Raw genomic sequence first — 13,199 nt, forward strand, 5'->3', positions numbered from 1 at the left:
GTTTTTCTCCGGTACCGGGAACTGAACTCACGACCTTGCGCTTGCCAGGCAGGCGCTTTTGCCGCTGAGCTAAATCCCCAGCCCCTAATTCTGAATGACTGATCATACCTTTTGAAGCTTGAAGATCAAGACTTAAATCCATTCCCCCTCACAGTCATAGGTAAATGAGGAAAAGCAACAAAACAGAACAAGTTTGTGATATCTGTTACCAACACTGTATTCATCCAGAAAGCAAGTAGAGGATTCCACTGATCCTAGCAATGATCAGCTTCAGTCTGATATACTCCTCTTGTTCTAAACACGGATTTTTCTCTCCTCTGCTTGCTGGAAGAACACCAAAGAAGAGAACGATCCAGAGCCCGAGAACAAACCGCATCTAGGAAGAGGAAAAATACAGAGAAGAACCTAAAAGGACCATCCATCACTATTACTGCACTCAGGGTCAAGGCCACCAGAGGAACAGCAAGATCACACCATCTCAGCATCGGAAAGGGATTATGATGTGTCAACAAATATTTTCCAAGTGACCATGTGCTAGATGCTAATGGTACACAGATGATTATGACAAAATCCCTATTGAAAGCATTGTGTGCTAAGTGCTGTAACAGAGGAATTAACTAAGAGTTATGGGAGTGTAGAGGAGGGAATAAAAGAGTGGGTCACCAAGACTTGAGATCACCACATCTACCATCACCTACCAATCTTAAATGCAGAAGACTCGTGCTAATTCAGGATAAGGAGAAAACAATACTGTAGTTCTAGCAGGGCTAGGATTTGTGGCCCCTTAAAAGCAGGGTCTCATTCTCCTATATGGTTGTTCTAAAATAAAAGTTAAAGGTGATTATGTCTACTTCTGTTTTCTTTCATTTCTTCTGAAATAATAAACAAACTCGGATCACAAGAAAGCACAAGTCTAGTTCAACCATTCACTGAGTATTGATCTCAATTTACAAGGTAATATTTAATCCTTAATGATATCTCCTGAAAAAAGATGGTGACTTTATTCCCCTCCCTAAAGGAAATTTCATTTACAGGCAAAGAAAATTACACAAGTATATGTCACAAGTTGAACTTCCAAAATAAGACTAAACAACTCTACCAATACCATGTAACTTTTTTCCTGGCCCAAGTTCTAAACTCTCTGCCTCTCAAGGCTTAGAAGTCTCTAGCTGAACGTCTGGCTTCTCTGATTCTTGCTACCACACCCCCCCAACCCCCCACCCCACCTCCCCACCGCTAATTGTGACTCTCAGGAATGTACTCACAAAGCACTACAGGAATTTATTAATCCATAAAACATACTTCATTGTCATTTTCTGGATAAATCTTAAGAGGTCTATAAGGTACAATGTCAAAAAGTATCAATGATCTGTACACCTCTCCAAAAGGAAAAAAGTTGACACGAGTTTTTATTATTGATACCATCTCTCCACCCAACAGAAACATATTTTAACCACTAAGGTCTAGTCTAGCAAACTGCTGCTATCTCAGCAATTACAATGGAGTATATGCTTTCAATAGTGAGTCAAGCCTTGGGGGTGGCTTAACACGGAAATTCACCAGCAGGTACCAAGCTCTTAGATTCAAAGAGACAAATGAAAATATTTTATCAGGTTTTTCCAAGAGGTAACTAGTTTTTAAATTATTATCTTCCCAAAGTATTTATAGATGAAATGGTATGATGTCTGGGATTTCTTTTATTTTTATTTTTATTTATTTTTTGTATTTGTTTTTGTTTTTCTCTGGTACTGGGAATCGAACTCAAGATCATACACTTGCCAGGCAGGCGCTGTGCCGCTGAGCTAAATCCCCAGCCTCTGGGATTTGTTTTAAAATACAGAAGAGGAAGGGAAAAGTAAAGTTAAATAAGACTGGCCATGTGTTGACAACTGTTAAAAGCTGAGTGATAGGTCTTGGGCACTGGGTCATTATAGCATTCTCCTTGTTTTTATATGCATTTGAAATTCCCCATAACGGATTAAAAATTAATTTTATGAATGTCATGATCTGGTGAACTTAAAAACCAAAAAACAAAGTGTGTCTTGGGACAAATGAGCTCCATAATCTACTAGAGTAAAAGTCTTAAGTTTCTCAAGATATATGCCAATTCTAACACTTCTTCCTCTCTGAACACTATTGAGCACAACTACCATGTGCCAGGCACCAATGTGAGCGCTATGGATATGACGACTAACTAAATTCTCCCTCAAAAAATCAAGCAGGCAATCTATTGTCATGAATGAGGCAACCACATGGCTCATTATGACCAACTGGGAAAAGCTTCCCAGAGGAGATGCCAGTTAAGTTAAATTTTTAAAAGTTCAACTGCAAAAAGAAAACATTTCTTTCTTACCTATGTTGACTTTTATCATCTTACAGATTACAAAATGAGCAAGTAAATGTTTTTTTTCCTTTATGAAGTTTCCATTTTTCCATAGAGCAGAAATTAGCAAACTATCATTTGGGCAATGATTTTTTTTTTTTTTTAATCTTTTTAAGATAAAGTCTTGCTATGCAGTTCAGGCTGGCCTTGAGTTCATTTTGTGGCCCAGGCTGACCTCAAACTCACAAGAATCCTCCTGCCTCAGCCTCCCAAGTGCTGGGATTAAAGGCGTGTGCCGCCAAGCCTGGCTCAATAAATATTCTTAAATACACACCATGTGCTGGTATGTGCTAGACAAAAAGGATAAAACATGGTGTCTACTCTCATAGCCTCTCATAAAACATGGTGTCTACTCTCATACTGTATTCTAAGAGTATAGGAAGACAAAAACAAGCAGAAAACTAATGACAAATTTCTCCAAATTATGAAAAAAAAAAAAAAAAGGAATTTTGAAAGTGTCTACTCTTTATATATGGTAATAAGGAAAGCTGAAAGAATTGAAGAGCAAGGGGTGAGAAGAGCCAACTGGAAGCCAGAGGAGGTGAGGAGAATGGCAAAGACACAGCATGCATACACTTTAATCCAAGTCACACAAGGAAGTCTGAATGTTATTCTAAATACAATGATAAAACCACTGGAGGTGAAGGCTTTAGGCAGAGAAGTGATGCCCTTTCAACTAGGGTTCATGTGGGGTACTGGGGATTAAACCCAGAGACACCCTTAACACTGAGCTATACTCCCAGCCCTTTCTCATTCTTTGAGACAAGGCCTCACTTTATTGCCCAGGATGCCCCTGAACTTGCACTCCTCCTCTCAGCCTCCCCAGTAGCTGTGATTACAAGTGTGAACCACCAGGCCTAGCTCCGCTTACAATTTTAAGAAGATTCTTGCTATTATGAAGAGAGTAGATGAAAGACAATTTTTTTAAAGTGCATGGGTTAAGGATGTAGCTAGGTGATAGGCACTTGAGTAGTGTGCACATGGCCCTAGTTTCAATTCCCAGTAGAGAAAGAGAGACAGACACTGACAGACAGACACACAGAGATGGAAATGAAGAGTTTTAGATGAATAAAATTAAAACACCAAAATTGATTTTGCCCAGTGAAAATCACGTCTGCATTCCATTACCAACCTAAAGTCTTTTAAATAGCTAGATATAGGGGCTGGGGATTTAGCTCAGCGGCACAGCGCCTGCCCTCCAAGCGCAAGGTCATGAGTTTGATCACTGGTACCGGAAAAAAATAAATAGATAAATAAATAGCTAGATGTAGTTTAGGCTTATAGAGTGTGTGTACGTGTGTGCGTGCGTATGTATTTAAAGCACACAACCCATGGGTCATAACCTGTGAGGAAGTTTCTGGAAAGCCAAAACCAGTCCATATGCCTTGGGGTTAGCATTCTTATCATTCTCCTACTGCAAGGTCAGTCTAATGCTCATTTACTCTCTCCTAGTCCACAGTTTCTTGACTGAAAGGGAGGGGGGACTTCCTCAAGGGTTTTAGGAGACAATAAACCTTACTGAGATGTCCTATAAGGAATGTGATTGCATAAACTTTCTTGCTACTGCCAACTATGTTCCAGGTGCGACTACAAAAGCAACTCTAATTTTCTAGTCCAAATTTACTCAGAAAGCTGCCTAAAGGAAACTTTTTTTTTTTGGTACTAGGAATCGAACTCATGACCTCATGCTTTCCAAGGAGGTGCTGTGCCACTAAGCTATATCCCCTGCACAGCAAACTTATTTAATCCCATATTTTAAAAAGCTTTTCCTCATTCTAAGGTCTTGGACAAATTTCTAACAGCATTTGTAAATGGTAAGAAAAGGAAAATTAATTCCATTTTCAATCCCTGGAGCAGGTGTCTTAACACCTTAATAAAGGACTAAATGTTAATTGTACTTAAGAGATTTTTCTCAAGACAGTTGAAAAACAAAATGGGAGGACAGGGATGTATTCATTCATCTTTTATTCAAAATACCTAAAAGTTGGATACGTATAGAAAGAGGTTTATTTACTTCACAGTTTTGGAAGCCAAAAGTCCAAGATTGGGCAACCCCGTCTGTCCCACCTCTTGTAAGGGTTCCCTGGTTACATCACAACACACAGACAAGCGGCAAGGGAAACAGTCACATGCAGAAGACACTGAGCACATGGGTGGCCTTACCTCAGAACAATCCACTTTTTTGGGGGGTGGGGTGGGGGGTGGTTTCCAGCACCGGGAATCGAACTGACGACCTCGCGCTTGCCAGGCAGGCCCTGAACTGCTGAGCTAAACCCCCAGCCCCGAACAATCCACTCCTGAAAGACCTCACTGTAGTCTCATGGAAACTAAGCTAATGTCCTCCAATGACAGCACCTAATCACCTTGTACTAGATCCTACCTACATCTTTAAGGTTCCACCAGCTCTCAACATTGCCACAGCAGGAGCCACACCTTGCACGTGAACCCTTGGGGGATGGACAACATCCAAACCACAACAGGGCAAGAGTATCAGCAGGTGATATACATGCATGAGCTTTACATACATAGCATTTCAGTTTTGGGGTGTTTTTTTTGGTACTGGGAATTGAACTGAGGAACTTGCGCTTGCCAGGCAGGCAACTGTGCCACTCAGCTATATCCCCAGCCCTACAAATACATTCCTCTGAGGCCAGTTTCTATTTTTTTTTCCTAGTACCAGGAATTGAACTCACAACCTTGCACTTGCCAGGCAGGCACTATGCCACTGACCTAAATCCCCCTCCCAGCATTTCAGTTTAAATTGACAATATCCCTACAAGGTAAGTATCTCCCCATTGTACTGGTGACAACAGTGGCCCAGGAAGAAGTTACTAGATCTCATAGTCACATAATTACTAAGTAGTTTCAATGTCCTATACTCTTTGCAGGAAATAAAATGTTTAAACAAAGATTTAAATTACAGAAATTCGGGGACTGGGGATTTACCTCAGCAGCACAGCGCCTGCCTGGCAAGCTCAAGGTCGTGAGTTCGATTCCTGGTACCGGAAAAAAAAAAAAACCAAAATAAATAAATATATAAATAAAAATAAATTCCAGAAATTCTGGGTGGAACCAAGCTTTCTACTAAGGCAAAATGCCTATCTCTCAAGCCTAGCCAGGCTGTAAACCTGGTCCCACATTTGCTAATAAGAACCGCGACACAACTAGTCTCGTCTTAGATATCAGAAATCTGACTATTAAGGATTATTTTATTTGCTCCATCAATCAGCAGCATAGCAAATGGACTGAAAGGTTATCTCTTTAAAGCAAGTCTCCTCACTATCTGAGCCCAACATAAGTTGGCAAAACCACCAAGCTGGGAGAACGGAGGTTGTAACTCAGTTGTAGAGTGTTTTGCCTGTTATGAGCAGGCTCTGGCTGCATCCCCAGCCCACCCCCACCTTTGCACACACAAAAAACCCACCAAGCTATCATTGCAACAGGCATTAAATCTGCATTCCTCTACTTCTTCCCATTTTTATGATCAATGAGTAATCATACACAACCTGGCATATTAAATTATTAGTACAGCCGGGGATATAGCTCAGTGGTGCAGCACCAGCCTGGCAAGCATGAAGTTCTGAGTTCAATTCCCATTACCCACAGAAACAAAATAAAATAATAAATAAATCATTACTAGCTAGGAGCAATAGTGCACACCTATAATCCCAGCTACCCAAGAGGCTGAGGCTGGAGAACTATGAGGTTGAGGCCAGCTTGGGCTACAAAACAAGACACAGTAGCAAATAACACATCCATCCATACATACATACATACTAAACATTCCACATGGGGGCTAATTATTATTCAACTAGTTCAACTTTTGAAATGAAATTATCTTTTCTTTTAAAAAAAATTATTAGCCAGGTGTGGTAGTGCACACATGTAATCTCAGCACTCAGGAGGCCGAGACAGTAGGATCATCGTGAGTTTAAGACCAGCTTGGGCTGAGTTCAAGGCTGGCCTGAACTATGTAACAAAACTCTGTCTCCAAAAGCCAAAAAAAAAATAAAAATAAAAATAAAATAAAATCAATTCCATCATTTAGATGCTTTAAGATTTAAATTCTGAGATCAGCAATCTTCTGTATAATTAGAACTGAGGTAGTATGATATGGTAATGATTGCTCGAGTAAATATAGTAACAAGTATAGGGATCAAATAAAAACCATAGGCTGGGGATTTAGCTCAGCGGCACAGCACCTGCCTGGCAAGCGCAAGGTCCTGAGTTCAATTCCCGATACCAGAAAAAATAAATACATAAATAAATAAATAAATAAATAAATATCATAAAAGGGCTCTCTATGGGTCATCTAGCCTAATATTCTATCTTGTCAAAAGAAACAATTCAGATCCACAGAGCTTAGACATCTTGTTCAATATTACAATATTACACAGCTTATTAGTGGGCAAAAAGGATTTTTAAATTCTAAGACTACTAAGGTGCTGTCAGGTAGGTGAACGCTAGTAATGATACCTGCCATACGCTGCACAAGGACAAAATATCAGGTAGTGTATGTACTGAGGTTTCATGTATGTGGTATCACTTAATCTGCCCACGACCTTATGAGAGGGGTATTATGATACCCATCTTACAAGCAAATGATGTCACGGCACATGCCTGTAATCCCAGCTACCTGAGAAACTGAGGCAGGTGTATTTAAAGTCTGAGGGCATGTTAATCTGGCTGTTTATCTGTACGTATGATAATTACTTAATAAGGAACTATGATAAATAAATGAATCTGATGCTGGCAAAAATAGGGCAGCGGGGTGAAGGGGAAAAAAGAATTGAGATGTGTGATGTACATACACCAATTCCCCACAATGAATGTAATTATTATGTACTACAAACATATACCAAGAAAATTTTTTTAAAAAATAAAGTCAGAGGCCATCCTGGCAATTGAGTCTGTCTCAAAATTTAAAAAATAAAATAATACCCATTTTACAAATAAGGAAACCAGGATTCAAAGCCAAGTTTGTCTGATGCCAAAGTCATTATTTAGTCTTAACCAAGCCACACATCCTCTCTACTTTCTACTTACCCACTCAGTGCCTGCTAACCAAAAAGAATGTGCCAGGTGCTCTCTGGGCCCCAGGGATACTAGCAATGCAGATGGATAACATCCTTACTTTTAGAGAGTTTACCATAACAAGTAAAAACCTAAGCACTTCAGATATGACTGACAAGTGTGGTGGAGGAAGAAAACACAGTAACGTGATAATAAATACACAGACAACATTATGTTACCAATCAATGGAACACTAAAAATGTACAACTATTACTGCACACCCACTAGGATAACAAGTACTGGCAAGGACGTGGAGAAACTAGAACCCATGTACACTGTTGGTGGTATATAAAATGGAAGTATATTTAATCTTTGATAGTGAAAATAACTAAACAGGATGAACCTATCGAAAATAACAGGTATTTGAAATAGTACATGCTGAAAGACAAACTGTCCTCTCTCTTCAGTATGATACTTACCTAGCTTGGGCATGAGTAGAAACAGTTCTAATCAGAGAAATGTGTCATAAGGACAAATAGATCTTTCCAATTAAACTACCTAAATTACACACATACACAACTTCAATGCCCATTTCTTTTTTCCTTGTTCCTATTCCTGCTAAATTTCTCCAGCCAGTTCCTCTGATGTGAGCACAGAGACAAACCGACTACTGTAGAGGTAAAAGCAGTTCATTAACTGGACTCAGACTGCTGCGTGGGAACTGCCTCCTCTTAAGTTTCTGGGCTGTTATCAGATAGAAGCAGCTCTTAATCTCCCCGGCTTCCTTTTCAAGGGAATGTGCCAAGCAAAGATGGGACAGAAAAGACCTAGGTCCACAGTTACCTCAAGAACTTCACTTTGTACCTATTATGGACTATGAACACATGTTATTCAGCTTCCCATAGGCTGTATCATCCATCTTCTTGATTTTATTTATTAAACTGCTTGGTACGGATACAGCGAGAGACAGACATCTATATATATCATGTCTTATACATAATATTTTTGGCACTGGCAATTAAATCCAAGGCCTTCACACTGGACCAAATCCTGAGCCCTTACTTTGAGACAGTGCCTCCTAAGTTGCTCAGTCTGGGTTTGAGATTCCAAACCTCCTGCCTCAGCCTTCCAGAATGCTAGAATTACAGATGTGCATTACCATGCCTGGCTCAGATATATCAGACACATGAGAAAGAGAAATATCTATTAGAGGTAGCTACTGCCCTAACAATGCTACAACAGTAACAAGAAGAAAGTCTTGGGGGAAAAAAAGGTGAAATAAAGAGCCAGTATGATATGGAGGTAAGTGTGAAAAACCTGTTTGTGACTGGATGACTCATTAATATCAATCAAGGAGAGTAGTTTTCTGAAGGAGTTTAGCCTCAAGCTAACTCCTTGGATGAAACAACCAAGAGTGAGCCAGATATGCTGGTGCAGGCCTGTAATCCCAGCACTTGCGAGGCTAAGGCAGGAGGACTGCTACAAATTCAAGGCTGGCCTGGACTACACAAGTGAGTTTGAGGCCAATCTGAACTACATAGTGAGATCCTGTGTCTAAAATAAAAAATCAGGCTGGGGATTTAGCTAAGTGGCTCAATGCCTGCCTGGCAAGTGTGAGGTCCTGAGTTTGATTCCCAGTACCAAAAAATAAAATAAATAAATGAAATATCAATCAACCAAGGACAGTTTGTATGAAAGGAAAAAAGTTGTTCCAAGAAACAGGGCAGCCTAACCAAATGAAAAAAAGTAACCACTATCAATACAAAATGGTAACAAATCTGGTTGGAAAAAAAACAAGCAAATAATAATTCTGCTTGGTGACCTAAAAGTCTACATTAGCCATAACCAAATCTGATGAAGCCAACATACGGCCACAGCAGTGGCGGCAAACCTATATGGCACATGTGCAGCAACAGGCTGGGGTTTTTGGGGTTTTTCTTTTTGGTTTTGGCTTTTGTCTTTTTGAGATGGGGTCTCACTATGCAGTTCAGGCTGGCCTTGAGCTCACTTTGTAGCCCAGGCTGGCCTCAAATTCATAGGATCCTCCTGCCTCAGCCTCCCAAGTGCTGGAATTACAGGCGTGCGCCACCACACCCAGTCAGACTGTTTACATCACTGAAAGCTCTAAAAGGTTCTCCATCACTGAGCTACAGCCTACCTACCACACTGCAAGGTGTATTCTGGTTCCAATGGAATTAAGTCAGCTACTCATCCCTTACAGACTCTAAAAGAAAGGGAAAAAAGAAATCTGCCATTTCCATACTACACAAGAATGACATTGTGAAGTGTTTTTGCTTCCTCTCATCTGAGGAGTTATGTACAGTCTCTCCTTAAGCCTATTTTTCCACAGATAGCAGAGTGTAAATGCACAAGACAAAGAAATGGTAGCTGAAAGAGATTCTAAGACCAGCTTACCCAGCATTTGCTTTTATAAGTCAAATGTAAATTTCATATATATAATCAACTGACATTTGTATAATTCCTCACAGTTACCGAGTACTTTATTTAGGCAGGGCAAATACACATGGTAGATGCTCAGTAACTATTCGATGAATGGATGATCCCACATGTGCTCAAGGGACTACTGCCAGGAGAAGGCAAACAAATTAACTCCAAAATAATGACTGGAGTTGGAGCAATGCAGGAGGAAGAAAGAATGAAGCTGCAAGACGGCATCTTACTTAGCCATTCACTCATTCCACGGAAATCTGAGGACCCATTATGAGCCAGGCACTCTTTAGGCTGCGTATTCTGGGACATGTAGATTAACTGTTAGAAACTGGCTAACCTCAGCTACATTTGGCACACAAATATCTTTTGTGTAGACCAGAGTATTGAACTGCACAGTATTTTTTTTAATTTGGAATCTAAATTTAAGATGATCTGCACAGTATTTTTAAATCAACTAGAAGTACAATCGACACACAATAAAATGCACACTTGGGTAATAAACACCTGGGAGCAGGATTACTCAGTTGTATAATATGTATCTGAAAAAGATTAAATCAGCTTTCTAAACCTACACCTCCATGTGCAAATAGTACAAAACAGCCTCTTCTATACAGCATGTACTCTCCAACCTGTCACAGTTCCTATGACTCCTTATTAAAATCCCGGGTCTCCACGGTTCCATCCACTCAAGGAATCTGCTTAGAGACTACAGACAGTTCAAGGGAGAGGGGAAGAGAAAGGAGCATGCTAGATCCACCATTTACAAAGATGAGAAGTTGACAAATGAAGTAATTTTTGTTTTGTTTTGGGTACTGGGGATCAAAACACCCCAATCCAGGCCAGGGATACAGCTCCGCTGCACAAGCGCCTGCTTGGCAAGCGCAAGGTCCTGAGTTCAATTCCCAGTACCAAAAGAAAAAATCCCAGTCCACCCAGGGTCTTGCTAAACTGCCTAGGCAGAATGCTAACTTGCCATCCACCTGCTCAGTCTTCCTCGGTGCTGGGATTACAGGCTTATGCCTCTGGGCCTGGCTAACAACTGAGACAGTATTTATGCTGTAATTCTCAACAGAAGCTGGCCATGGAATGGACATGAGGCAAGAGACGTCACAGATGATGTGACTCTTCAATTTCTGGTTCACACGACAAGGTAGTCAGAAGTGCCATTCACAGAAATGGGAGATGATGGAGCCACAGCATCTCTGGCAGGAGGAAATGATGATTAAGAGTTCAGTTTGGAATGCAAATTTAAGATGTCTGTGAGACACCGAAGTGGAGGTGGCAAAGTCACTAGCATCCAAAAGAAATGGAGACACACATTTGGGAATTATTGACATATGTTATTTAAAGCATAGGACTGGATGAGAGCTCCTACAGAGAAAAGAATAGGAGAATTTAATGCTGAGCCTTGAGAAAAATCTCATACTCCAGAGGCTGAGATGAAGAAAACCTAGCAAAATAGACAGAAGGGCAGAAGAGACAGAATGAACTAGGTATTAGCAGAAAAACTAGGAGAATAATGTCCTCTCGAGTAATAAACTACACCAAGTATCACTTGAGAAGTTAAAGAAGAATTTAACTCATTCAAAAAATACATATTAAACACCTACTACATGCCAGGTACTGTCAGTACTAAGAATACAACCATAAACAGTCTCCACCCCTCAGAAACTATCATCTAGCAGGAGGAGAGACAACAAACGCTAAATGATGGTTAAGTAAAGCAGAATAAGAAAGAGGAACTGGAAACACCAGGGATTTCACACAGAAGTATGGTTAGGAATTCGGAAGCTATTTTATATGTATATGAACATGGAGCAAATGCGTAAATGTACCAGAGGTATTGACATCTCATTTTTTTTTAAAGAGAGGGTCTTGTTGTTTCGCCCAGGCTGTTCTCAAACTCATGAACTCAAGTAATTCTCCTGCCTCAGCCTCCCAAGTGCTGGGATGACAGACATGCACCCCCAGGCCCCACAACATAGCTTTTTTCTATATGGTGATTTCTCTGTTAAGATGACATCTCAAGGTAGATCTTAAAAAGCTGAGGGCATAAATCACGTAAAGATGCACACAGAATAGTTCAGGTAGATGCCAACAAGCACAAAGACCTGGCAGACCCATGCACAGCAAGGAAACCAGTGGGGTAGCAGCAGAGTACACAAGAAAAGGTGTGGCAGGGATCAGGAAGTTACTTTGGCTCCGCCCTAGAGAACAGATCAAGCACAGTTTTTTCTCTGGCCTCAGCCAGTGCACCATCAGCACCATCAAGCTATGAGCTGTGCTACTACGGGTAGCAGCAGTTGCCTGTGCCAGCCCCTGAGGCTTTCTGCACCCTGCCCTGGCCTCCAGCCCTGCTGTGACTGTCCACTCAGCTCACTGCTATTGCAAAATGAGTGTGATGCTCCACGGGGTGACATACTTCAGCACGCCAGATACAAATGCCTGGGAACTGTGTAAAGGGATGAACACGTTTGCTGGCTGTGATCCAGTTCCAGAACTCAAAATCACTGATGCTGCTTTGCAGGCAAGCAGACAGTTAAATGGTTTCGCTAGAGCTGTTTGTATGCTAGAGGTTAAGGACAAAGGAGGGCCTCACAAGGAAACTTACCCCTATGCCATCCAGGAACTCAGAAGAATTTTAAACAAACCCAGAAGAACTGGGCCTTGAAAAGTATAAACCTGCACAGATGGGCTTCCTTCCCAAGGATTTTTATTTGAACAAATTTTTTCTTTACTGAGCACCAAACCATATAACGGCAATCTGGCCTTTAATAAACAGGAAACATAAGTTTGAACTGGAAAAGAAAAAAGGGAGAAGCAAGCAAGTACAGGGAATTCAATTCAAACGGAACTACTACAATCATTCAGGCAAGTGGTAATAATGATGGTGTCATGGTCCGCTTTATGTGTCAGCTGGGTTCACTAATAGTTCTATAATTCAATCAAACATTAATGGAAGTGTCCAGTGAAGGTGTTTTATAGATGTAATTAATGTTCATAATCAGTTGACTTTAAGTAAAATAGATCAGTGTAAATAATCTGCATGAGCTCGAGTCAATTCATTCAAAGGCTGTAAGAGCAGTAATGAGGTTTCCCAAGAAATTCCAAGCATGGATATCAACTTCCACTCCTAGTGAGAGTTCCAGCCTGTCCTTTTCCACAGCCCAGCCCATCCATGTTAGCCTTGCTAAGCCAGCCCCACAGACCATCCCTTGCAGTAAATGCCTTGTTATCTCCTACTGCTTCTGTTTCTCTGGCTGAACCCTGACTGGTACCAATTTTGGTACCTGAAAATAAAAGGCTGCTAAAACAAATAAAAATGGGAAAGTAGATCTAAGATTGGAGGAGA

General features: G+C 40.7%; 1 protein-coding gene across 1 annotated transcript in view; it reads right to left on the reverse strand.

Moving 5' to 3' along the window:
- Mkl1 (megakaryoblastic leukemia (translocation) 1) overlaps positions 1-13,199 on the reverse strand; it is a gene marked incomplete in the record, with an annotated part of 172,213 nt that overhangs the window by 146,904 nt on the left and 12,110 nt on the right. Inside the window, 1 exon segment of the mRNA XM_013511484.1 lies at positions 214-376. Within this exon segment, the coding sequence (XP_013366938.1) occupies positions 214-224 (11 nt within the window).

The sequence above is a fragment of the Chinchilla lanigera genome, unplaced genomic scaffold, assembly GCF_000276665.1.
Source record: "Chinchilla lanigera isolate Chin_1 unplaced genomic scaffold, ChiLan1.0 scaffold00012, whole genome shotgun sequence".
Lineage (NCBI taxonomy): Eukaryota > Metazoa > Chordata > Mammalia > Rodentia > Chinchillidae > Chinchilla > Chinchilla lanigera.